At 30.4% G+C, this 24,555-nt stretch overlaps 2 protein-coding genes across 3 annotated transcripts in view; both read right to left on the bottom strand.

The window, feature by feature from the left end:
* The window catches only part of LOC132746622 (uncharacterized), a 65,379-nt gene that overhangs the window by 33,170 nt on the left and 7,654 nt on the right, over window positions 1–24,555 (bottom strand). Inside the window, exon 1 of one of the 2 annotated variants that reach the window (XM_060735839.1) lies at window positions 22,779–22,803. The exons of the other annotated variant lie outside the window; for it this stretch is intronic. The gene's annotated coding sequence lies outside the window, so the exon portion shown is untranslated. Of the gene's footprint in view, window positions 1–22,778; window positions 22,804–24,555 lie in introns of those variants that run through there. 2 annotated transcript variants of the gene reach the window in all.
* On the bottom strand, window positions 6,119–19,165 carry LOC132746621 (cytochrome P450 2C31-like). The gene is made up of 8 exons (XM_060735833.1): window positions 19,010–19,165; window positions 12,953–13,127; window positions 11,454–11,689; window positions 11,038–11,241; window positions 9,407–9,545; window positions 8,362–8,575; window positions 7,484–7,663; window positions 6,119–6,781 (listed from the first exon to the last, which is right to left on the bottom strand). The coding sequence occupies exons 1-8, from the start codon at window positions 19,139–19,141 to the stop codon at window positions 6,571–6,573; spliced, it is 1,491 nt and encodes a 496-aa protein (XP_060591816.1). The 5' UTR covers window positions 19,142–19,165; the 3' UTR covers window positions 6,119–6,570.

Below are 24,555 nucleotides of genomic sequence, written 5' to 3'. Positions count from 1 at the left end.
CCCTTCTTTCTCGGCCGCCTGGCCTTCGCCTCCCTTCTTTCTCCCCGGAGAGAAGGGGAAAACGAATCAGCCCGATGATTTGTGGTCTATGTCTTATATCTATATATATGCATACATAGTTTGGAAAAAGTGACAGTGTAGATTTATTACGCAGATAATTTACCGGAATATATTAACTGGGACGAAAAACTCTCAGACAGACACAGCATGGCTCGTCTGTATCAGACCCTCCATCTGAGGATGAATATACATCAATTGGGGCTCCTTTACTTTTTGTTACACCAGATGTTGATGGCTTTGGTGAAGAGTAAGCAACTGTAGCAGGTTTGATTTTTTTGTCTGCAGGCTTACTTTTTTCAGTGATTTTGCCTTGTTTGTGTTTTTTGTGAGTCTTTTTTCATGCTGGGACTTTATTGTTTCCATATTTTGTTCAGACAAAAGATTTCCTGAAACTTTAATTGGTGGCACAAACTTCTTTTTTGGCCTCTGAACAACAGAAGTGATATTTCTGCTATCAAAAAATTCTACAACTTTTGTATTGATATCTTATGATTCGTTTACATTTTTCATAGTAACAGTACTAGTGTCATTGACATTATCTGAGCTGTCCTCTGTATCTTTTGTTGTGTAGTATATAGAAGCAGGTGCTGTCTGTGTCCCATTTACCATCTACTTATCAAAAGGATATATTCCTGCTTTTCTAAAAGAGGAGATGACATTTTCTGGTGAAAAGGCACTGGCATAAAATATGAAAAACAAGATCAACAAGGAAAGGCGGCGTTCAATGAAGGCTTTGCAGTGAGCTTTGCTATTTCATATTTTGTAATACTCATGCCTGGATTGCTGTGCATGTAGGTCTTACATTCTCTGTAAAAATACTTTTTCATGGGGCCAAATACTCCAACATCAAGTGGTTGGGTCAGGTGACTGCTATGTGGTGGGAGCACAAAAAGAATTACATTATGCTCTTTTGCCCAGTTCGTAAGGGTTAATGACAAATGGGACTTGTGGCCATCATATAATATAAGTGTTGCTGGCTCATTTTTATCTTTACTAAGTCCAACATATTTTGAAAGTGGTTGATTATGTATGTTTCAAATATGCCCCTATTAATCCAACCACTTTCTGACATTCCTGTTGATGAACCAGGCAAACAATCTTTCATTAAATCCTCGTTCCATCTTTTTCCTGGGAAAATGTAGTATGGTGGTACATAGTTTCCTATGGCACTAGCACACCCAATCACGGTTACATTTTTTGTTCGTGATGATGTCACACTTTGGGCTTTAGAATCTTTTCCACAAACTATTTTTGGTGGGGAATGCTCTGTAGAAAAGCCTGATTCATCTACATTGAAAATTCTTTCAGGGGAATGAAGCAAATGGTTTTCTTTTAATACAGATTTTAGTTCATAAAAATATTTGGATATAGTTTCTCTGTATGAACATTTTGCCCTTGACATCACTATTATTTTTTGGGGAGAAACAACCTTCAGTTGGTCACATCTTCCTAAGAATGCGTAAAACCAACCCTGACTAAGTCCCTCTTTAGCTTGGACTTTCTTGCCAATAGACCTGGCATAGTGGGCTGCCATGTATTGAATGTCACTTATAGTGTATCCATAACCAATACTAGCCATGTAAACAATATGGTCAGCAAGCTGCTTTTCTTCTTCAATAGAGAAAAGTCTTTCAGGGCCTGGTTTGCAATCAAGTTCTACAATATGCCTTGTTCTGTCTCGCAATGTTGATTCAGGAACACTGTAGACTCTAAATGCCCTGTAGACAGACATTCCAGATAAGGTTGCATTGAAGGCTCTTTTCAAGTTTTCCCTATCATAGGGTTTCCTTTCCTTACTTTGCTTTGTTTTCTAGATAGAAATAAGAAAACAACTGAAATATTAATTTATAGAGGGAGTCAAATAATCAATTTTTAGTTGGATGAAAAAATGTAGTAATGTTGAACCTATAAAAATGTATAGCAGTGTTCAATCTATCAAAAATTATAGCAGTGTTCAGCCTTCAAATGGGCGGAGCCAATGGCAGCTATTTACATGGCTAAAAGAGAGAATACTGGCAGACGATTTGTAACAACTGAAGAATTTAGTTGAACAAAATAGATTTTTTTTTTGAAATTTTTATTTAAATTTAATTTAAAGTAAACATATTTTGTTAGGTAATTAAGCATTTACTTACCAAGATTTTACTCATTGTTGGTCATAAAATCAATTATTTATTGCAATGAAAAATGTAGGTCACCCACATTGACAGGTAAACATCGCGTAGGTGGCGCTTTACAAATACGGCGAGAATAGTGACACCGCGGAAATAGTGATGTCGAGTAAACTGTGTGATTTGAAAAATATCGTTCATTATTTAAAAATCAAACATTCGTGTGGTTCATCTTACCCAGATATAACAATGATTCAATGTTTTTTGTTAGATTATACGCATAAGCCTCGACGTTATATAGAATTTTGACCTATAATGATATATAGCGTTTAACCGCAAAATGATGCTGACGTCACTTTAGTTTATGTCTTTTTACATTTAAAGATATCAGTAACTACATGAACTACAATACATTCATTGAATTTAAACGTGCCTTCAATTTTCTGCGAAGTTTCTCATGTCAACATCACAGTTTTATACAAATGTCACCAAGGTTTCTAGTCACTATCATGTGACTATGTTGTAAATAATTTAAAAGTTATATACAACTTGTACGTTAAATAGAGGAAACGAAATCCCTAAAGAACGCAAAGCACGTCAAAATTGAAAATATGGCAGGCTCGGTTACATTGAGTCTGTTAATGGACGGTAGTGGAAATTGCAAGCTATCGACCACGCCCCCTAGCACCGGCTTAAGCAGATTCAACATTTAAAAAACAAGAGTGGTGAAGGTGAATATTTATTCCGAAACATCCGCAGATGTGTTCATACGGCGGTTATTTCGGTGTACATTCTTTTACATTTTATTTATATTTCACACAGCAGAAAACAGATGCTACGTCTGTAATATGATGTTTCAGAAAGACCAATTCAATAATAGTTGTCGTATATTTTTATCTAAATTTAAATGATAAACCAAGCCTGTTTTGTTGGCTAATTCCGAATATATCTGTATAAATAAAACTGGTGAAATAATAAAAGAAAAACATATGATATGTCTATAATATTGTAACGTACATATATGAAGTATTTAATTTTTTTCTACAGAGAATCTTAAAGGCACATTATGACTTAGAAACGATTTATTTATTCTTTGGAAAGGGATAATATTAATATAATTACCTTTAAAAATGGTTTTAGAGCCCGTTATATACAAAATGCCTGGAGAAAAATGCGTTCAATGCAAAATTATTATGTCTTAAAAGTAGCAAAATGTAAACAAAATAGTATTTTGACTATCATACAAAATTATTAACTGTAATGATTACCAGAAAGCAACAAAAGCAAACAGTGCTTCAGGTAATTGGCTAATGAGTAAATAATAGGACATCAAACATAAAAAGGTTTTGAATAATAAAAATAATAGCTTTTCTGAGTCATAATGGGCCTTTAAGCAACAAAATTGATTCATTTTAACAAATTTATGAAATTATTGCACTTCTAGACTGATGTAATTTTAGCTGTAGAAGGCCCTTCAAATGTGTCGCCTTATCAGTTTTTGTTCAAGACCACTATTAAATGCATATTATGCCTCAGAAGCAAATAAATATTGACTTGTTCAGAACGGGCAAACATGAAAATTTGTTAATGTTTAAATAATGGTTTTTTAAAATTTTTTAGAGGGGTCATCTGCAAAAAGGGATGCAATTTTGAAAAATCTTCAAAAATTGCAAAAGTAAACAAAATTTTATCTATTTACTATTTTAAATTTTTTTTATTTCAAAAAACAACAAGAAAAAGAGTTCAAAAAAATTTGGCCAATTTGGAGACTAAAAAATAACCAAATTTTTAAAACCTTTTTAAAAAGAATTAAAGCATAACGAGGCATAAAGAGCCTTAAACAATTAAAATTAATAATATAGATCACTTTCCATCATTCGTTTGTCTGTCCGTACATACTTCAGTTTTTAATCAGTGAAGTTTTTGTTGTTGTTGTTGTTGTTGATGTTGCTTTTATCTTATTTAATATTATTTTTGTTAGTGCACTTCTCCTGCAATATTATTATCTATGATTGATTTTGTTTATGACTTATCTGCAAGGAAATTCACTGTTGACAGATGATTCATAAAGTGTAAATTAGATTAATAGTTTTACCTTGCATGCAATAAATATATAGTTAGTATGAATAGCACCTATCCAAAGGAAATAAAATATACTAATGAAATGCACAAAGCAATCCAGTCAATATATTTTTGATAGCATTTATTCAACGTCAATATAATTTATTGAAGTTACGAGTGCTTAGCAGGCAACAATTTATCAAAATGATGCAGATACAAATTTTACTGCATACATTTGTTATTTTAAAGTAAAAATATTGTTACATTTATTTTTATTTTTTTTTTATTATTTTTTTTTTAATTATTATTTTTTGTTTTTTTTTGTTTGTTTTGCTTTTTGATATAGTTTTGGATTTCCTTTCAGATACCATAACGTGATAAAACGAATTCGAGAAGTTGGCACTTTTTGGCTTCTGTAACTTCTATATTTTATCTATAATCATGAACATGATATGATGCAGCATGTGATCGAGGCGAAAGACGATTTTTTAAAACGGCTAGCGTTTATTCTATTCCTTTTTCAAAATTACTTTTTAAACGGAAATTATTTAAAGGAATAGAGTCAAATGTTGTGCATACAACAGACATGCATATTGGGTCACGCAATACGTAACTTTATGAAATTACGTAGTCTATCGCGTGGGTTTACGTCACACACCACTAACTCGTATTTTTAATAGGTGTAAGGCTCCTATTAAGTGCGTTTTATCATGTGAGACTACACTTTGAGGCAGGAGACTCCATATTACAATGCTTAAAACAATAACAGTATACCTTTAGAAGGATAAAGTAAAAGTTTTTAGTTTTAAGAAGTAAAGTTTTTATACAAATATATAATAATTATTTTCTTCTTCGTCTAGTTTATTGTGTTCTTTTATTTAGTTAGACATAATTTGGAGACAGAGTGATATACAAAGATATTTCAATACTCTCTTCACATGAAATCTTCATTTGCCTTATCATCTGTGTTGTGAGTAGACCAATATTTATAAAATAAATTATATGGTTTAAACTTGCTTTCAAACAAATTGGCGACTTTAGATACTTTAATTATTTTCAGCATGCCAATGACTGTATGTTGGCTAGAAAGAAATATACAAATTATCTCTCCTACAAGACATGCCAGTTGTAAGTTTGTCAATGAATTCATTAAGCATTGGAAAGATACATAAGATAACGAAGTTATGCACGTTGTCCATTGAAAGACACACAGTCAGAGCGCTTCAACAATGCATGTGAAATCATTCTCCTCCTGATTTATGGACAAAATGACGGTAAGGCGCTATACAACTTTAACGCTTAGTAATATTTGCTTTAAATGACTTGTGCCGTAATCGTGCGCATAAAGATAACGATCTAAACTTCAGACCAGACTCATAACAATATTAGAAGACAATGTGAATAATGTTTATAAAGGATATGTTACTTAGTAAACCATGTAAACACATTTTTTTCAAACTCTCTAAATACACTTCTTATCCCGTTCAACACTAAATTGTCGCGATCCTAACAAACCATCCCAGGAATCTCCTGTATTCCATAATACATTCTAAACCGTCAAGCTATGTCAGGAGACAGTCTAAAACCCGGTATCTCTGAATGACATACAGACATCCATGCAAGACAAAGGTTTCATAAATACAGGTATTTAAAGTTCGGTCTCCAAAGCATCTAACAAATGCTCTGAACTCGTTCCTAAAATCAAGGGTCTGAAGTTTCCAACAATCACAAGCACGAAATAAAATAAGCAACATCCATAATTCTCACCTTTTGCGACCTGTGACTCCATCACAGTAAAACAATGAGAACACACACATATAGTCGAATGTAATACTTGCTAACATGAAATTAAATTATAAAATTCCATTAACAAAACATAAACTTATAATACTATTTTAACATAAGATATGTTAGATGATAAAACAGTTATTCCGTGTTGCTCCCTTCATATTTGTAATAATACAAACACAGCATGCAATTTTATTCCTTCAACTTCATTCCGAACAAATCAGCTGAGAACGATTATGACATATATGTTACATAACACTTAATATTAGCTATGTTAATCGCACATTACATTTTTATTTATATGTTACAAAACATTTTTCTCTCAATAAGAGACACAAAAACAGATTTTCCAGACTTTTCAAACCTCAGACATTTAAATAGGTAGCCTTTAAAATGTTCAGAAAAGCATAAAATATATTTCGAGTAAGTTTAAAAAATATAGAAAAACGCAATTGTGTTCATTGCCCGTGTGACGGCTAATGCAATCGTGATAGTTCTGGCATATTTTGTATTATATTTGGATATATTTTAGTTCATAACTATAGCACAATTATGTTTTCCTTTCCACTCTTAGAGTATAATCTTCTACTTGTAAAACTGCCCCACTGGAATAGCGATTTGGGTCACCAGAAAGGAGTTCCGTGTCTTTTGGTGGAAGAATATCAAAATGTTGTACCATTGTTACAATGTAAGTAAATAGTCTAGACATTGCAAAATCACTCCCAACGCAATACCTCTTTCCAATTCCAAGGGGGATAAGGCTGAAAATAAAATTTGTATCAAACTGTTTTAAAATCGTTTATATTTAAGACAAATAACATTTTTATTATTGTCAATATCCATATATATAAAGGGAGGTAATGTATAATATAAACAAGCATAAACGTGTATTTTGTAATACTTAACAAAGGAGAACGTGTAAGAAAGTTATAACGTCTATAATAAATACTAGTATACTTGTTTGGTTGCCGTCAGTGTCCTTTTAATTGTTTTTCTCTCTCTCTCATTTTAATCTCGCAGTGAACAGTAGTGTACTTTCGTAATAATACAATCTTTGCGCAAAGCAAAAACCTTTAGGAAACCGGGAAACCAATATTTTATTTGCTGTTGACAAGTTTTGCTCTAGGGAGACAAAATTAAGAGTCTTTTTAAGATTATTTAGAAAGAAAGTTAGAGAGAAAGTCGATGGCATTGTTATAAACAGGTAATTGCTTTAAAATAGTGTTTTTCTGCCAGAGGGTATACTGTATATATACTTTGTTTATAGTACAACCAAAAATATTAAAAACAAGATCAACAAAGAAGGGCGGCGTTCAATGAACGAAACCCCCAAACTAGACCCAGCAACACAGGACCACCGGCAAGGAGTACAGCAAGACCCAAATAAAAACAGGACAGGGCACAAGGCTTCTTAACAAACTGTGCCGACACGTATTAAACAGGCAATCAATCCTTTAGTATACCTTTTACGAGCAGGGTTATCTTCTGGCAAAAGATTTCCCATATTGTCGAGGAACCTCTCCGGGTCAAATGTCCACGGATTTTTATAAACAGTTTCGTCATGATGACCTGACCAAATATTACCCCAGACCATTGTGTCACTTGGTATCGTAAACCCTTCGAATTCGACATCTTTCTGTGAACTGAAGTCAGTTAAATGTTTATCAGGGTAACAAAACAAACAAAACAGACGTCATAGAAATCAACAGAAACTTGTTTTACATCATGTTTTTATGGCATTTTCTGACTGAAGCACTTAATTAATATACCACAAATATGCTTTACGATGAAAATCAAAATCATATTAATTTTACGAATTACACAAAACGTCTTATTTTGTTAACATTAAAACATTATCATGTATTTATTACTTTATAACAGATATGTACATTGCAATTCAAATAAGGGTATAGATAAATATAAGCAAAAAATGGCTTAAGTCAAAAATTTCAGTTCGTAACATAAACATGCATATGAGTCATAAAAAATCACGCATTCAAACTGGCGACCATAAGCTTAAAACAAAACAATAAAACAAGCTTAAAACCATGATTCAACGATTTTTTTTCTTGAGTTAGTTCTCAGAGGTTGCAGTTTAGAAGAAAGATTTGCAGTCAACCGAAGCAATATAAATCCCTGGTTCTCATCTTGTAATTTCACTTATGAAATGACTAGTTTCTAATAATCTGGACTATATTTGTTGCCAACTGCTGTGACAAACTTACACCTGAACATTTTTTAAATTTATCATTATCATTTTTAAATTAAAGTTCTGAAAAGTAAATTCCGATCTACATTTGTACATGTACACTTAATTTAGAATGTTTTACTAAAATCCTACCAGTAATGACTAACAATCGGAACAATTGTAGAGTATCTCTGGGTTTCGAGCACGACTGCAAAGCTGTACGGCATGATTTTTACATCAGCCCAAGTGCATAATGTTCTTTTCCCCAAGACTGTAATAATCTCTTCTGTCATCTTCTTAAGACAGCTTTCATGGTGTAGTAGGTTTAATATTGCAGCCAGAATTGTGTTTGATGTGGACAAAAATCCTTAAATATTAAAGTATCAGTACGAAAACTATCCCTTTTCAGACAAACTGCGTTCTTATCATATTAAATTTCGCATAAACACTAATAAAACGTCGATCTAGTTTACAATACCGGTAAACAAAAATCTTTACTTTGTCAAAAGTGTTATTGTCTTTGTTTGTTGTTTGCTTCAATTCATGATAAAGGATGATCATATGACGTAATTATTTTACTTTGTTGTGTTTCACAAGTTTGTTGGTTTCTTATTGTCTTTTTTTTTCTTTTTTTTTTTTGGTTTTGGGTTGGTAATATTTGCTGTTTGTCATTATACTCTATTATCAGGCACCATTTTCATCTGCAAATGATCTACTTCTGAATATTGAATAAAATAACCTTACGTTTCTAAAATGTTTAATAAGATGATATTATTCCTAATAACCAATAATAAAGAAATGCTTCATGGGCATGTAGATATTGTTAATTACTGACCACATTATGGAATAAAATGACACATTAAATCACGTTTTTATGAAGTTTTTTTGAGGCACCAACAGGTTTATTAGATATGTTGTATGAATAATTACTTTGCTATCTTAACATTTTTATTGCAATATACTTCAATGAGAAGAACCTGTTAATCTTTTACAGTTGACCTTTAAATGAAAAAAAATGAAAACAAAACGTGAGATTTGAAATTACTGATTACCCTCTGACGTCACATAATGCTACATAGTAAATAAGTTACATGAGGGATCATCATTAAATCAAATATTCTTTATATTTTAAAAAAAATTCGTGATATTCATGCATGATGTAATCACACATCCGTAAGATATAAGATATAAATCGTACCTCCTCCTATTGTATCAAGTATGAGTGCCCTGATCATATCATCAGTAAGCCAACATGATCCGTCCTTTTGTCTTTCTGTTTCCTGTATGTTTAAACAGGTGTCAACTAGTCCACGATTTACTCCTGGTTTGAATGTTTCCTGAAGATAAAGGATAACGATAAACGATAAACGCCACACAATTATTAACTCACATTCATTATTCCTGCGTTTATTGTGTATGTGTAAAACAATAGTAATATCTGCAAAATAATCTCACGTGTTTTGTATCTGGGCTATTATTGTAAGTTGGAAACTGTTACAACAAAACAATAACCTCCATAAACAATTTCCTTGAATTACCATTTCCCTGTGTAAACTGAATCACTTAAAAACAAATATAAGTGGAAGAAAAATGATTTCTCAAAATGATCAATGTAATCTTGTTTTTGATTGTAAGGTTTTAAACCAATATCGTTTAAGGAACATTAATTTCAAAATAATCTGTGATAACTATGTATTTTCATTTTCAAAATATGTTGTTTGTTTTACTCAAAACATCGGCTTAAAAGCAACAGGATTCCTAGTATGTTTTAAGAATGTTCAATGGGGTATTTATTGTTAGATGTTACAACTAAAGACAAACGTTTCTAAGAAATAATCCATCTGAAGGTTTTTAGTGGCAACTAACTATGCTCATGTGACCAGTGCATTCCATGATCAGCCAAAACATCCGTGTTTTCTAATCATGGTCTACTGCATTCGCTTTTCAGACAATTTCTATTTTGAAATATTCCCTGAAGTAATTATTAAACTGAATATGAGTTCTTTATTTTAAGGATATTCGAACAAAAGCTACTTAGAGATATCGAACATAATGAAAATAATACTAAAATAATTCCTGGAACATCATCTAAAATTAGAAGGTATGATTAATTTTGTTACTGCATTTATAATACAGTCAGAAATACTCTTCGAAAGAATTATTTATGTCTTCTTCCATATCGTTTTTCCAATACAAAACTAGAATATTCTTTACCTAGAATTATAATCTTATTTGATCATATTCCAAACAGAATGATTTTAGTTGTATGTTAATCTCTTTTTAAATACTTAATTTCTTTATGTAGCGTTACTTCAAAAACTTACTTGACTTTTTTGTATAAGAACAATTTCGCGTAATAGAAATAATTTATAAGAGTAATTTTTTATTATTAATTTATTTTATATGAATCCACATTATCAATCTTTTATAAGATACAACCGTTAAATGCACATTAAGACTCAGAAATGAAGACATTTTTTTTCTTCTGCAGAAATGGAAATGAATTTCATATTGTTTTAATAATGGATTTAGGGCAATACAATATTTACCATTCACAGTAATAACGCTGAATGTGAAATTACAAAATGTATGTTTCATACAGGTAACAAGCACAATATTTACAAAGAGGTGTTTTGCTCTTCATACAAAATATCTAATAACTGTTAATATGCGTACGTACACAAAACGCACAGGAAGCAACAGATGGATTAGCTGAATGGCCGATGAGATTTTGAAACTGGTAAGGACAACATAAATAGCAAATCTTAAATGAGAGGAATATGCAGTATTTCAAGGTAATACGATAAGATATTTTATAAATATACTAACACGATAATCAGTGAGAAATCTTTGAAGAAGGATATCTCTCTTGCTCTTGGCGGTGGTATACATAGTGCCTGGTTCGCCGGGAAGGTGACGAAGAAACGGCAAGTTCTTTAGCAAGCTCTCAATTCTCGGATTAAGCAATTTGTTTGACCATAACACGAAGTCAGAAATAATTTTCTGATCATTATCGGCACATTCACCTGCAATCTGAAGAAGAAACATGTAGTATTTTGACTTCAATTTAGTGCACTAACTCGTTTTAATGGAAATAAAACAAAGCAAAAGATTGTCTGGCTTTGCAGTTAATTAAGGTATTTAATTAAAACCACACAGCGGATTCAAATGGTTCAAACAATGAGTATTCATTGGTTCCCAGTACGTAAATTGATTAGATAATTCGAGAGATTTTAGAAACATACCAACATCGTCAAGGTTTTAGCAATTATTGATTCAACGCTCCTTCTAGGACAAAAGTCCTTTCCAACTTTATCTTTAAAAGCATCAATAAGTTCCCCTAACTCTGCTTTTAGTTGAGCACTAGACATTGAGGGCATAAGCCCTTTGTGCATAACGTTTTTCAGCTTGAACATTCTCTCGTTGTATGGACCAAGCAATATATCAGCATGCCCATATACCAGGTATGTACCATAAAATCCTGTGGAATAGAAAGTATTATAAACATATTATATAATTGTGTTATACAAATGTTTTATGAAATGTTTTTACAGACACATATTAGACAAAAAGATAATATTTTTGAATAATAATAATTTTATTTACCCCATAATATACATGTTACTATCTTTTATTTTATTCAAATTTCATGGATATCGCTATATGGACCAACCTAACAAAACACAAAGTATGTGCAAGAAAAATTCTATCGAATATTTAAAAAACATATACAGTTGATGCGATACGAATCTTACAAGATTAATGATAAAACGAATTATCATAGTTTAGATGCAACAAAATATATTCTGATGCATGCATAGCTAAAAATCAGGTATATTAAAATAATTTAAGAGGTCTTGATGAGTTTAATATAAAGGAGAGGAAGCACTATTTCTTATGATTCGACAGCAACATGGTTTTTTGGCTTTGTTAAGTATACGCAACTTCATCCAAGAAATTATTTGAAAGGGTTACCAAAATTAGCTAAATTTTAATATGATTTTTTGCTAGTTGCATGCTTTTTAATTACTGCCAAATGAATCGAGAAAATAAAACAGACGTTTTAAGACATAATCAGGACAGCAATGCTTGATTTATAAATTGTATTTTGATAACAACTTAACAACGTTATCCTAAAACGCTCACACACCTCTTTCCATTTAAATAACTTATGACTTTATGTTGTATTAACACCAACTTAAAAGACACACCATATTAAGATACATTATAAAATTTTATGATTATCGAATAAATATATTTTCTTTTTTTAATTCTTTTTTATTGGAAGCGGGTTTTCGTTTCAAGTTTTGTATGAATTTTATAGAACAAAGTTTTTATAACGTAATTTTAAACAGTCATGTTCTAAATTTGTACAAACACATTATGAGTAATATGTACAGTCTTCGAGATGATCAGAATATGGCTTATAATTGTTTCATAAATTTATTTTACTACTTTAATGATTTGTTTTATTACAATATATTTCATTTAATGATTATCTCAGTAATATTGTAAAATAGTTATGATTATTTCGTTAAATTGAAAATTATTTTGATATTAGAATAACTGAAATAATATTGTACATTGTCAAAAAAGATCACGTATACAATATAACTTATGTCATGAAACGACATGTTGTTAAAACTTGTGTCCAAAACCAAATTACCTTTTGCTTTGTCATTGCTTGCCCCCTCACCCCCAAGTAATAAAAAGCGTACTAAACTTGTGTCCAAAACCTAATTACCTTTTGCTTTGTCATTCAGCGATTCTTCAAATTTTGCTGTATCGAAGGCTTTTCTCATCACTTCTGATGTGTTTAATATAACAATATTCCTCCGCAATAATCGGATGTGTACAACTGGCCCAAACTTCTCGAAAATGCCATGAAGGCTCTTGTGCACTCCATTTATGTCCAAATCCTGTCCACACAAAAATGTAAGGTTAATATTTTCATAAGTCTCCAATCAGGCAAGTACACTAGTTATTGATTCTGCTTTGCAATATTTTTGGTGATTTTTCATATTTTCAGATGGTGTTTAGATCTGTCTGTATGTCATCAAGATACACTTTGACATTGTCCATTACTCATACAAATATGTCATAAGAATTCTATTTATAAAATTAATACATCAAACAAGGCGATGTGTTTTTCGTGTTCGTTTGTTTTTTCATTAATAATAAAATGTCCACTTAATATACGTTTGCGCGTAGCAATATGTCACTTGCAATAATGACATAATTATCAAAAATCTTAAGTATAGTTTCCGCCAAATATTATGTCATAATGTCATCTTATCATCATGATCGACATTATTTTGTTTTGTGAGTCGTTCATACTTATCATTGACAAAGGCTGACATAATAATAAAAAGACATATTATAAATTATTATTGGTCACGTGATAACATGGCGGACATACATTTTTTGATAATCATACTAAGAGTAAAAATAAATTGATACACGGAGTTTTACCAAATATTGTGATGGATTTTGACTTTGATATCTTAACATGTGATTAAGTACATTCATTCGGAGTATTCTTCTTTTAATATTGACTTTGTGGAGTATAAAAACTAAATTTTCAAGTGATGATTGTTGGCGGTTTTTTTTGAATATCTTCTTCGATGGGCAGAAAAAAACGTACATTATCACAAGCGTCTCCAAATTATTCGATCGAACAATCTGGTAAACGCCTAACTATGTCAGAACAGAGTCCAGTATCACCATCAGCAAGTTTCGTATCACCAGTAGCACAAGTACCGGGGTATTCAGGTCAGTTTTTACCCCCACATACCCAGTTTATGACCCCACCTCATTATGCCTCGCAGATGCCACAATCCAATATGCCTATTAATGTTATTTTAGAAAAACTTGAGGCTTTGGATAAAAGATTGAACAAATTAGACACTATCGAAAGTCAGATTAACAATTTAACACAGAAAATGGGGTTGATGGATCAACGTGTTTCGACAATTGAAAGTAAAATTCAGACACATAACAGTAAATTGATAGAGATTGAAGCTAGTAGAAATTTTGACGCTCAGACATGTGATGAAATCTTAGCAAAACAACATGATTTAGATAAACAGTTAAAAGCGGGAGTTGAGTCTAACAATAAACTGATGACGTCATATGAATCCTTAAAGCAGGAGAACCGCAGATTAAATGAGGAAGTTATAGATTTGCAGACTAGGTCTATGCGTGATAACCTGCTATTGTTTAATTTCGATGAATGCACCAACGCTGAGGCCCGTAGAGAGGAAAACTGCTGTGATACCATCTACACTTTCTGTGAGAAGGATTTGGGAATTGTGGACGCTAGATCTAGAATTAAAATTGACAGGGCACACCGACTGGGAAAATTTATGTCTAATAAAAAAAGACCTATTGTAGTCAAATTCAACCACTCCCCGGACAAATCGGAAATTAAGCAAAAGATTTATGATAAAAAAGAAATGATCAATATCAAATGCAGTGATCAATACCCTAAAGAAGTTCAGGATCGCAGAAAAAAATTAATTCCGCTTCTATTAAAAGCTAGAGAGGAACACAAAGAGGCTGTTTTACGGTTTGATAAACTGTACATAAACGGGGCTTTGTACCGAGGAGCGACGGAGGATGATCGATATTAGGACAGCAAGGAGCAGTTGAAATTTCTCCTATGGAATACACAAGGGCTTGTAAATAAACTTGATGACACTGATTTTTTGAATTATATCAACGAGTTTGATTTTTTGCTTTTTACCGAAACATGGAATTCAAAGATTTCGAATATTGATATTGACGGTTTTTGTTCATTTTCATGTTACAGGCCAAAGTTTAATAAGAAAGCTAAACGTTATAGCGGAGGTGTTATTATCTATTATAAATCAATATATTACAAGAAAATTGAACTAGTAAGTATTAACCATAATGGTATTGTTTGGATTAAGTTACTTAAACAATATTTTGGAACTCTTAATGATATTTACATGTGTACGTGTTATATTCCTCCTAGTGATTCGAACGTTTACAGCAACGTAGCATCTAGTTTATATAACTTTGACTTTTTTGATCAGCTGAATAATGACATACGTAAATATAAAATTTTGGGTGACATATACGTTACAGGTGATTTAAATGCGAGGACAGGTCAACGACCTGATTTTGTAGAAAATATAAACTTAGACCGTTATGTTTATATGCCTGAGGACTCAGATCCGTGTAATTTACCTGCACGAGTTTCGCATGATAGTCATGTAAATAGTTTTGGTTTAAAATTACTATCGTTATGTAAAGAAAATAGCATTTATATTGTAAATGGTCGTCTCGAAAATGGTTTATTTACATGTTACAGTGTTAATCGTGGCCGTAGGGCTGCTAGCGTTGTTGATTATTTGTTAACCACTAGTAATAATTTTTCATTGATTTCTAACTTGAAAGTTAATGATTTAACTGAATTTTCTGATCATTGTCCGATTGAATTTAGTTTACATTGTGATAATATGTTTTTTTATCAGTATGATGTGTTAACTTATGATAAAATTTTATGGGAAGATAATGATAATAATTTATTGTATAATACCCTTGAGGAAAATAAACACTTATTTGAAAATATTATGCATAAACTTGAGGCTGAGGAAAGAGATGTAAATTCGACTATTGATGATCTATCTAAAGTTATTTTTGATATATCTTTCAAGCTAAATGGTAAAACATTTAGCATTAAACCAAAAAATAATGTCAAAAAGAAGTCTCTCTGGTTTGATTCTAACTGTAAACATGCTAAAAATTATTTTTACTGTGACAAAAGAGCTTTTAAAGCTGTCCCGTCTGATGAAAATAGAGACAGATTTTTACATAGTAGAAAACATTATAGTTATACTAAGAGGAAGACAAGAAGAGATTTTTATTATACTGAAAAAAATGAATTATCAAATTTAAGTTAAACGCAACCCGTGTCAATTTTGGAAATATATTAATAAATTTAAAAATAAAAGTAAGCCAGATTCTTCTGATATAAGCATTCATGAATTTTCCGAATATTTTAAGAGTTTATCTAATTTGAATCAAAGTAATGATGTGTTTCATGATGAGATCAACTCTTCGTAATGAAAATGTCATTATAGATGAACTTGACTGTCCTTTTACTGTTGATGAGGTTTCTAGAGTAATTAGTAGTCTGAATAGGCATAAAAGCTGTGATTATGATAAAAATGTTGCTGATTTTTTTTATTGATTCTAATCACTTTATTTCACCATATTTAGTAGTTATTTTTAATAAAATCTTCGATTCAGGTATATATCCTGATGCTTGGAGTAAAGGCGTGATAATTCCTATTTTTAAAAAGGGAGATGAAGCTAATCCTAGTAATTATAGGGGAATCACTTTAACAAATGTTGTGGCAAAAATATTTTCTATCATTCTACGAAATAGAATTAACAAATGGTGTGAATCTAATGATGTTTTTAACGATTCACAATTTGGCTTCAGATATAAACATAGTACAAGTGATTGTATATTTTTATTACATACATTGATTCAAAATATTTTATTTAACAAATCTAAATTATTTTGTGTTTTTATAGATTATGAAAAGGCGTTCGATACTGTTGTTCGTGAAGCTTTGTGGATTAAATTATGTCAATCTAATATTAGCTGTAAAATCATTACAATGTTGAAATCTATTTATGCAAATGTTAAAGCATGCGTTAAATTGTCTTCGAACGTAAATATGTCAGATTTTTTTGATGTCAGTATTGGTTTAAAACAAGGGGAACCACTCTCGCCTTTACTATTTATTTTGTTCCTCAATGATATTAATACTTGTTTAGATTTAAATAATCTATCGGAGGGTGATTTGAACCAGTTATCAATGTATATGTTAATTTTTGCTGATGACATTGTTTTATTTACGACGAATGCAGCCAGCTTGCAAGCCCAACTTGATTGCATTTATCAATACTCGATTAAATGGGGCCTTAAGATAAACACCAAAAAGTCCAAAGTTTGTATTTTTGAAAAAAGAAAACAATCTAATTCTTTTGAATGGTTTATAAATGGTGAAAAATTAGAAACTGTAGATAATTTTTGTTATTTAGGTGTAAATTTTATTTACACTGGGAATATGAAAAATGCTGTTAAGGTGCTCTCTGACCAAGCTCTCAAAGCATATAATTGCCTCTTGTCATTATTTACTAGAATAAATCTTGATATCAAAACGAAACTTTCACTTTTTGACTCTATGGTTCTACCTATTTTATTGTACGCCTCGGAGATTTGGGGCATTTATGAATTTAAGGAAATAGATAAACTTCACATAAAATTTTGTAAACATATTCTTGGGGTTCGAACACAATCTTCAAATTTAGCAGTTTTAGGTGAATTGGGTCGTTTCCCTTTATCAGTTTTAATGAAAGAGAGGGCATTGAAATACTGGATAAAAATAATGAGTAATCAACACATGCCTATGTATACACTTTTTAGAGAGCAATGTAATTCCCAGAACGCAAATTCTTGGTCAAATAAAATTAAAAATTTACTTGATAGTCTAGGTTTCAGCGATATATGGTCAAATTTTGACTCTTCCTGTAACTATTTTTGTATTTTGAAACAAAGACTACGCGATCAATATATCCAAAACTGGCAAATGGAGATTCGTAATGTAGCTAAACTTGAATACTATAAACAATTTAAAGTCGATTTTTGTTATGAAAAATATCTAGATATTTTGACTAATAGTAAACATAGAGAGCTATATACTAAATTTAGAATATCAGCACATAATCTCGAAATTGAAGTAGGTAGATATACTGGCATTGAAAGACAAAATCGTATATGTAAACTTTGTCAATCACAATCTGTTGAATCTGAGTACCATTTTTTGTTATGTTGTAATAAATATTATGACCTACGACAGAAATATTTTACAAATAATGCTTGGCCTTCAGTACAAAAATTCATTAATATTATGTCATCAAAACGTAGAACTAGTATTGTAAAAAATGCAAAGTTTTTAACAGAAGCTTATAAATTGAGAAGTCTAACCCTTGAAAATAATGCTGCTTCGTAGGACTTATTACCTTTGTGAGTTAAAAATTGTGTTAATGTTTGATTTTTGGTGATTATTTATTATGTAAAGATTAAAAGTGTATTTATTTGTGTATCTTTTATGTATACTGTATGTCTTGACCATGTGTATTAGTATGTGTAAATGGTCAAAGGCAATTATTATGCCGATTTGCCAATAAATGAAATGAATATAAAATGTAAAGTAAGCAGATCAACAAAATGAAATTTAGAACAGTCGTCCTCTCAAATGAATTAATTCTTTGAAAAACATAAAGTTTTCGAAATGACTTTAATAGCGCCGAAACATTTGGTGATTATATACCGTAATGAAAAAAATAGTTAAACAGTTTTCAAAAAAAATAGAAGAATAAAATTTATCTTAAACCCATGTTTAAAACAATGTTAAATCATAGATTTAAAGCATGTTGCAAGTTAATTACTGGTATAAAATAGCCCTGAATATAAAAAAGCGTGTATATGACTATACTAATTGCCGAAGAACAGAAAATGCAAAAGTAGGTTTAGCTATGTGCTTTCTTGCCTATGTGTTCCTTCTAGTAAACCGTAATGGGACATCAAAAACAGAAAGCTTTAAAGAAATAACAATTATACCTTTTAGGTTTAATGGGTTTTTACAGAAGCATAATACGTCTATTGGACCAGCTTTGCTGATAATAAACGTGTTTTACAGAAATATAATGCATGTCAAAAATCATAAGTAATGAATTAAAGCCAAAAAAAAAGCTTTACCTTAAAATTTCCAAAAAGCGACGTTGCCGTCGGTCCTGGTGGCAAGTTTGGTGGGAGATTGCTTGAATATTTGTTCCACAAAAAAGCTAAAAACGCTATAGCAACTCCCGTCAAGGCCAGTTCTGAGAACATTATGGCTTGTTCTCAGTTAATTCTTGTAGATTGTATATGCATCAGATATTAGTCTCTTATGTATCACAGATTTTTTCCATACGTAATATGGTGTCAGTCTTTTTTTACAGTAAGTTTAAACTCCAATCACTTCTTTCTGGAATTAAAAGTATGAAATTAATTTAAAATCAGTACGTATTCCAATTTAAGATAAATAGAAAAAAAGACAGTACTGGTTAAGATTTTACAAATATCGTTAAAAACATTCACCGAGAATGTATTGAAATTTTCTACAAGCAAAGTCCATTCCTACACATTGTATTCGCCCACAGGTACTTAATAAAATGTTTCTGTGCAAAACAATTATATGATACGTCTCAAATATCCGTAGCAATCAATTGTATGTCTTTGTGGTCATTAACGATTCTTAGGTCCATTTAAAATGATAACGATTGCAACATTATCACGGAAAAAGAAATCAAAACTATTAAACGGCAATAATTCTGCGCATTGAAGTTTGAAATTTAAGATTTTTATTTTATAATAAATGTCATTTCTTCCAGAAAAACAATGAGAAAGCGTTACATATTAATTTTATGAAATACCTTGTTTCTTCCTAGTATATGTTTTATTTCAAACAATCGTTTACTATATGTTTAGAAAAAAACACTTTGTGTTATGTTAAATTCCCAGTAATTTTTGTTTTATTTCTCTAAATCTAGCGAAGTAATAAGTTTAACATCCGTCTGTTTGATTGCCAAAGGCTTCCCCTGATAGTTTTGCTTATATTTCTCTATAACAAATGGCACATGTGCCGTATCATTTGAGTAGAACAACGTACACTTATCAAGTCTTGTGGTAATTGTATTATTCTATTTAACGATGGCCTGAACTTTTTATCTAACAACAGACTAAGTCTACTTCAGTTTAGCTCTTCGGTGATTTTAGACATAAATAATATTACACTAGGACACATTTTTTCTCCCTTTATCGCTTTAACTTCACTTAAGTAGAAGTATAAATAATTTATATTTTTCCCAGGGTATCTTCTTATGGCTTTTCGCACTTCAGTTTTTGAAGCTGAGTAGTATGCATATTTTACAAGTTCTCGTAGATTTTAGACCAATGTGTAGAAAAAGTCTTAGTTTTAACTATAAGTAGAGATGTAACATACATATATGCTTACTCTATTTAACCCTACGATAATATATTCCATAACAAATACCCTTTTAAGCAACGTCTATATGAGCACTTTGCTATGTTTATTGCTCATTCATTCATATGTAAATACGTGTCAAACAAACTATAGAAATTCACACTCTTGAGGAACGTAAGTGATCTATCACATACAGGAAATAGTTCAAGAGTTGTATCATCTTCATAATAATGTAATGACATACGAAGCTATTTTGTTTTGTATAGTTTAATATCCTGTTTTGACTGATGAACACTCGATGGGCAATTGTCCTGAAACATTTAATATCATTCATAATTTTAACATAATTTTTGTTACATAATATGCAATCCATTGGAAAATACTTACGCAAATTGAAAAAAAAACATTAAAAATTGTAGTGTTAGACATCCGCATATAAATACTTGAAATACCATGATTGAATTATCAACTGACTTTATATATAGCCCCGCCTTACGATGAACAAGAGTTACTGTTTTAAGGCAAACCTGGTTCAACTATTAATTTATACGCTGATTATCATAATTCTAGGATTGCATTACTTCGCAAGAAACAGAACTGTTGCATTAGGACCGTTTGTTTTTGGGATTTTTCCCCCTGATTTTCCCTCCTGATTTTTCTTCCTGATTTATATTCAATAATAACTACTTATCGAAGACGCTGTATGAATATTCGCAAGATATACCGCTTAAAACGTAAAATACACGAACAAATACGTGCATTATACAATGTTTACAAGTATGCATAAAACATAGAAAAAAACATTGAATTGCAAATGACACCTTTGTATGAATATATAGAATTGCAAATGACACCTTTGTAAAAATTAAATAACAAACTTAAGATATCTGCGGGTTAATATTTTTCTTGTGTAGACTTTCTTACATCATTTTGCTGTTACTGGTATAAATCATGGACACTATACGTAAATGATCATTATGTGTTCTGCAAGACTCTAATAAAGAACGTATAATTTGACAATTACATGTATCGAGTAGATGTAAATACAAATGTAAAATGTGTATGAGAAAAAATGATAAAAATAATAATACAAATTGATCACTTTCAATTAAAAAGTAGATTGCTCTTTAGTTCAAATACTAGTACATTTGTACTGTAAATTCGTTTTTGCGATCAAAATCTAGGACTAAATCGTAGCTAAACACGTGACGTACATGAATATTAGAAAGAATCATCCTTCACTGACATTTAAGGTTTGTCATGATTATATATGATAAATTTTTTTCTTTTCTATTTTTGTGGTAATTAGTCGTTTGTGATATATCTTGATCGGCGTAACGACCGAATTCCTTATAAGCTTACACGCATTAAGTTATGAATCTCAATTAGTGTAGACAAATTGTTACAAATTGATGGCAGAACTATTTTTAATTGGATAATATTTGTCAAAAGATATTTTACTGCTTTTAAATAATTATAAAAGATAATCATTAAACAGATGTGATTTAAAAATAGAGAATAAAAGTCTAGAAAAATGAATCTCTTAGTTATATCATCTCTTAGCAAATAAAAAGTCTCAAATCAATAATTGATCAACAAAATCTAATAACAAATGTATTGCAAATCATTTCAAGGTGAAAAATTAACAGAAAAAAATAAGTATTTACACAGAGTAATAGTAATAATTATGAATAGTAAATAATAATGGTTTATTTATCAGAATTCTGTGAAGAATTTTCGTTGTCCAAAAAAGAAGAAAAAAGAAAACAAGAAAAAAAAGTAAAAACGAAATATCGCAAAGGAAATAAATTCTAAACATAATTATCTCATTATCTGACTTATAACATGTTGTTTTATATAAAGATAAGGTTAAAAAATATCAGACAACAAAATTGCCCCAGCAAGATCTGGCTAAATTTATCAGGTTTAAAAGGTCGCGAACAACAACTGTTGTAACAACCTTCATTTAAATCAAATAATCTTTAAACACTACAAAGTTCATTTTTACAACTTCTTGCCACTGAACCACTTAAGCATTGAAGATTTAAACATTCATGAAAAAAACCTGAGAAGTATCAAACTGTGCTAACCATAGGTAAGAATATTGCTGTGAATTTGATGTAGATAAAATCTTTTATCAAACGAGAATGAGTTATCAAATTCTATTATACGGCTCGATAAGTGGTAATGAATAATGTTGATCAACTGTTTAGACTAAAATCATCTTACATAATAAATTGTACAGTTATAAAACGTTAATTATTTTTAATAAGATAATTTCTTCTCTTAAAGATCTATAACTATAATATTGAACAGAATATTTAATAGTAAGAACTTTGTGATTAATTTAAACAACTGTTAAGTTGGCAACATTGATCTATAAACCGTTCTATGCCATGAATCAAAATAATGTGTCAGAATTAATTGTATATACTATACAATATAATGTATATTAGAAATATTTTAAATTTGCTAGAATCAATTGAAGTAAGTGGTACATACTGAAACTTGAAAAGTTAAACCATCCACTTTCAAACTTGAAAACAAACTTTTTGAAATAAATCAACATGTATGGTCAAAATCGCTACATTAACAAATAAAGGAAGCCTGTACTTTACTGTCGGTTAATATTTGTTTAATGTTTATTACGGAAATTGATAATTGGAAAAGTCATTGTTGACCACTTTAAGCACAAAGTGTACTATTAGATATAAATATTAAACATTCAGCACGTCAACAAGACCACATGGAACATTTATGTCGCTTCTTATATGAGACCATAATTTCATGATCTTTATAATGTTTGGCACTAGATCACCGATTGCGTTATTTTCTTGTAATTTTAACTTTATAAATTCCAGCTGATTCGTTTTTGTTTTTTCTATACTTACCAATTAGACTAATTGTTTATCACGCTGTACATTTCTTTTTACAAAACCTTATTTCTAAATTTAATAAATTCCTTCATATGTAATAGCTATTACCTCTGTTATGGCAGCTGAAATTTCTTTGAACGTCACTGACCTATAGACGGCCTTTATATTTATTCTCTTAAACATGGGTACGAGCTCTAATTTGTAAATTTTATTAACCGGACCAACGCCAGGGAATCTACCTTTTATATCTATACAGTAGGTGTGCGTCAGATAAATGACAATAAGCATATGTTGTGATGCAAAAGATAAATACTAAAACCACTTTATGATAAATATCTTTTTTTTAGATATGGGTATAAAATGAGGCTGCTATGGTAATTTTTGAAGTGAATTTGATATAATAAATCTTCTGTTACATTTATATAGGCGTGAATTAATTAAATTTTGTAAAAAGCAGCATCATAACACACTGGTGTTAAATTTTTATGAAATATTTGTTAATTTATTCAAAGTTATGAATTTATCGTAAGGACAAGAAATAGAAAAATACGTACACGATATTTCTTGAATTATTAGTATATTTGAAATAGTGTTAAGGAATATGTCAATTAAAAATGCTATGTTGTTATTCTTTATAAAAATGTAAGAGATTAAAATAACGCTTTCTTATCACTTTATATGAACCAGACATATTTCTAAGACACAGTTGTTATAAAACCTGAAATTTGAAAAATTCACGCCCATATATAAGATAAACCGCGTTAATTACTTGAAAATGAATATGTAAGATAAATATGTTATATAAAATATATTATGTAAACCTTATGTCGTCTAAATGCAAGTTATCATGCATGTATTTACTTTAATCTAACATTGCTCAAGCAAACCATTTTATGCTGTACAAAGCATTAATTCTTTAGTGAACATCAATCTGGTGTACATTGAAACAATTGTTCTGTGTGATTTGTAAATATCATATAATATGCAACAAGAAACGCTAGAGCATATTTGAGATGGAACTATGGAAACAATCTCAAGATTTTTATCATTGAAATGTCTCATTTTTATATTAAAGAAAACAACGATAGCAAAATAAAGGTTGCCTTCTTTTTGCACAACATTATTAAAAATCTGTAATATTTTTCTTCACAAAAAAATGACAGTTTTTATTAATTTTGATCACTAGAACAACGTGTACACATAATCTCAGTTTTGGCACTTCCCATGTAACTTATTCATTTTTTTATATCAATGTCGGAGACTTGTGCATACTAGTTTATGTAAATTTGTTTTCTGCGTTCCATGTTTGTCACATAACTTTAAAAATAATCCAGCAGTTTTTTCCCAAAATTATGTAATATGTTCCTAAGATTATGTAATTTTTCAAAAATAAACCTTTTCTA

The sequence above is a fragment of the Ruditapes philippinarum genome, unplaced genomic scaffold (genome assembly GCF_026571515.1).
Source record: "Ruditapes philippinarum isolate M1 unplaced genomic scaffold, ASM2657151v2 ctg1759_1_1_1_1, whole genome shotgun sequence".
NCBI classification, from domain to species: Eukaryota; Metazoa; Mollusca; class Bivalvia; order Venerida; family Veneridae; genus Ruditapes; species Ruditapes philippinarum.
Note: the sequence above shows the minus strand (reverse complement) of the source record. Positions and strands in the feature narration are given on the sequence as shown.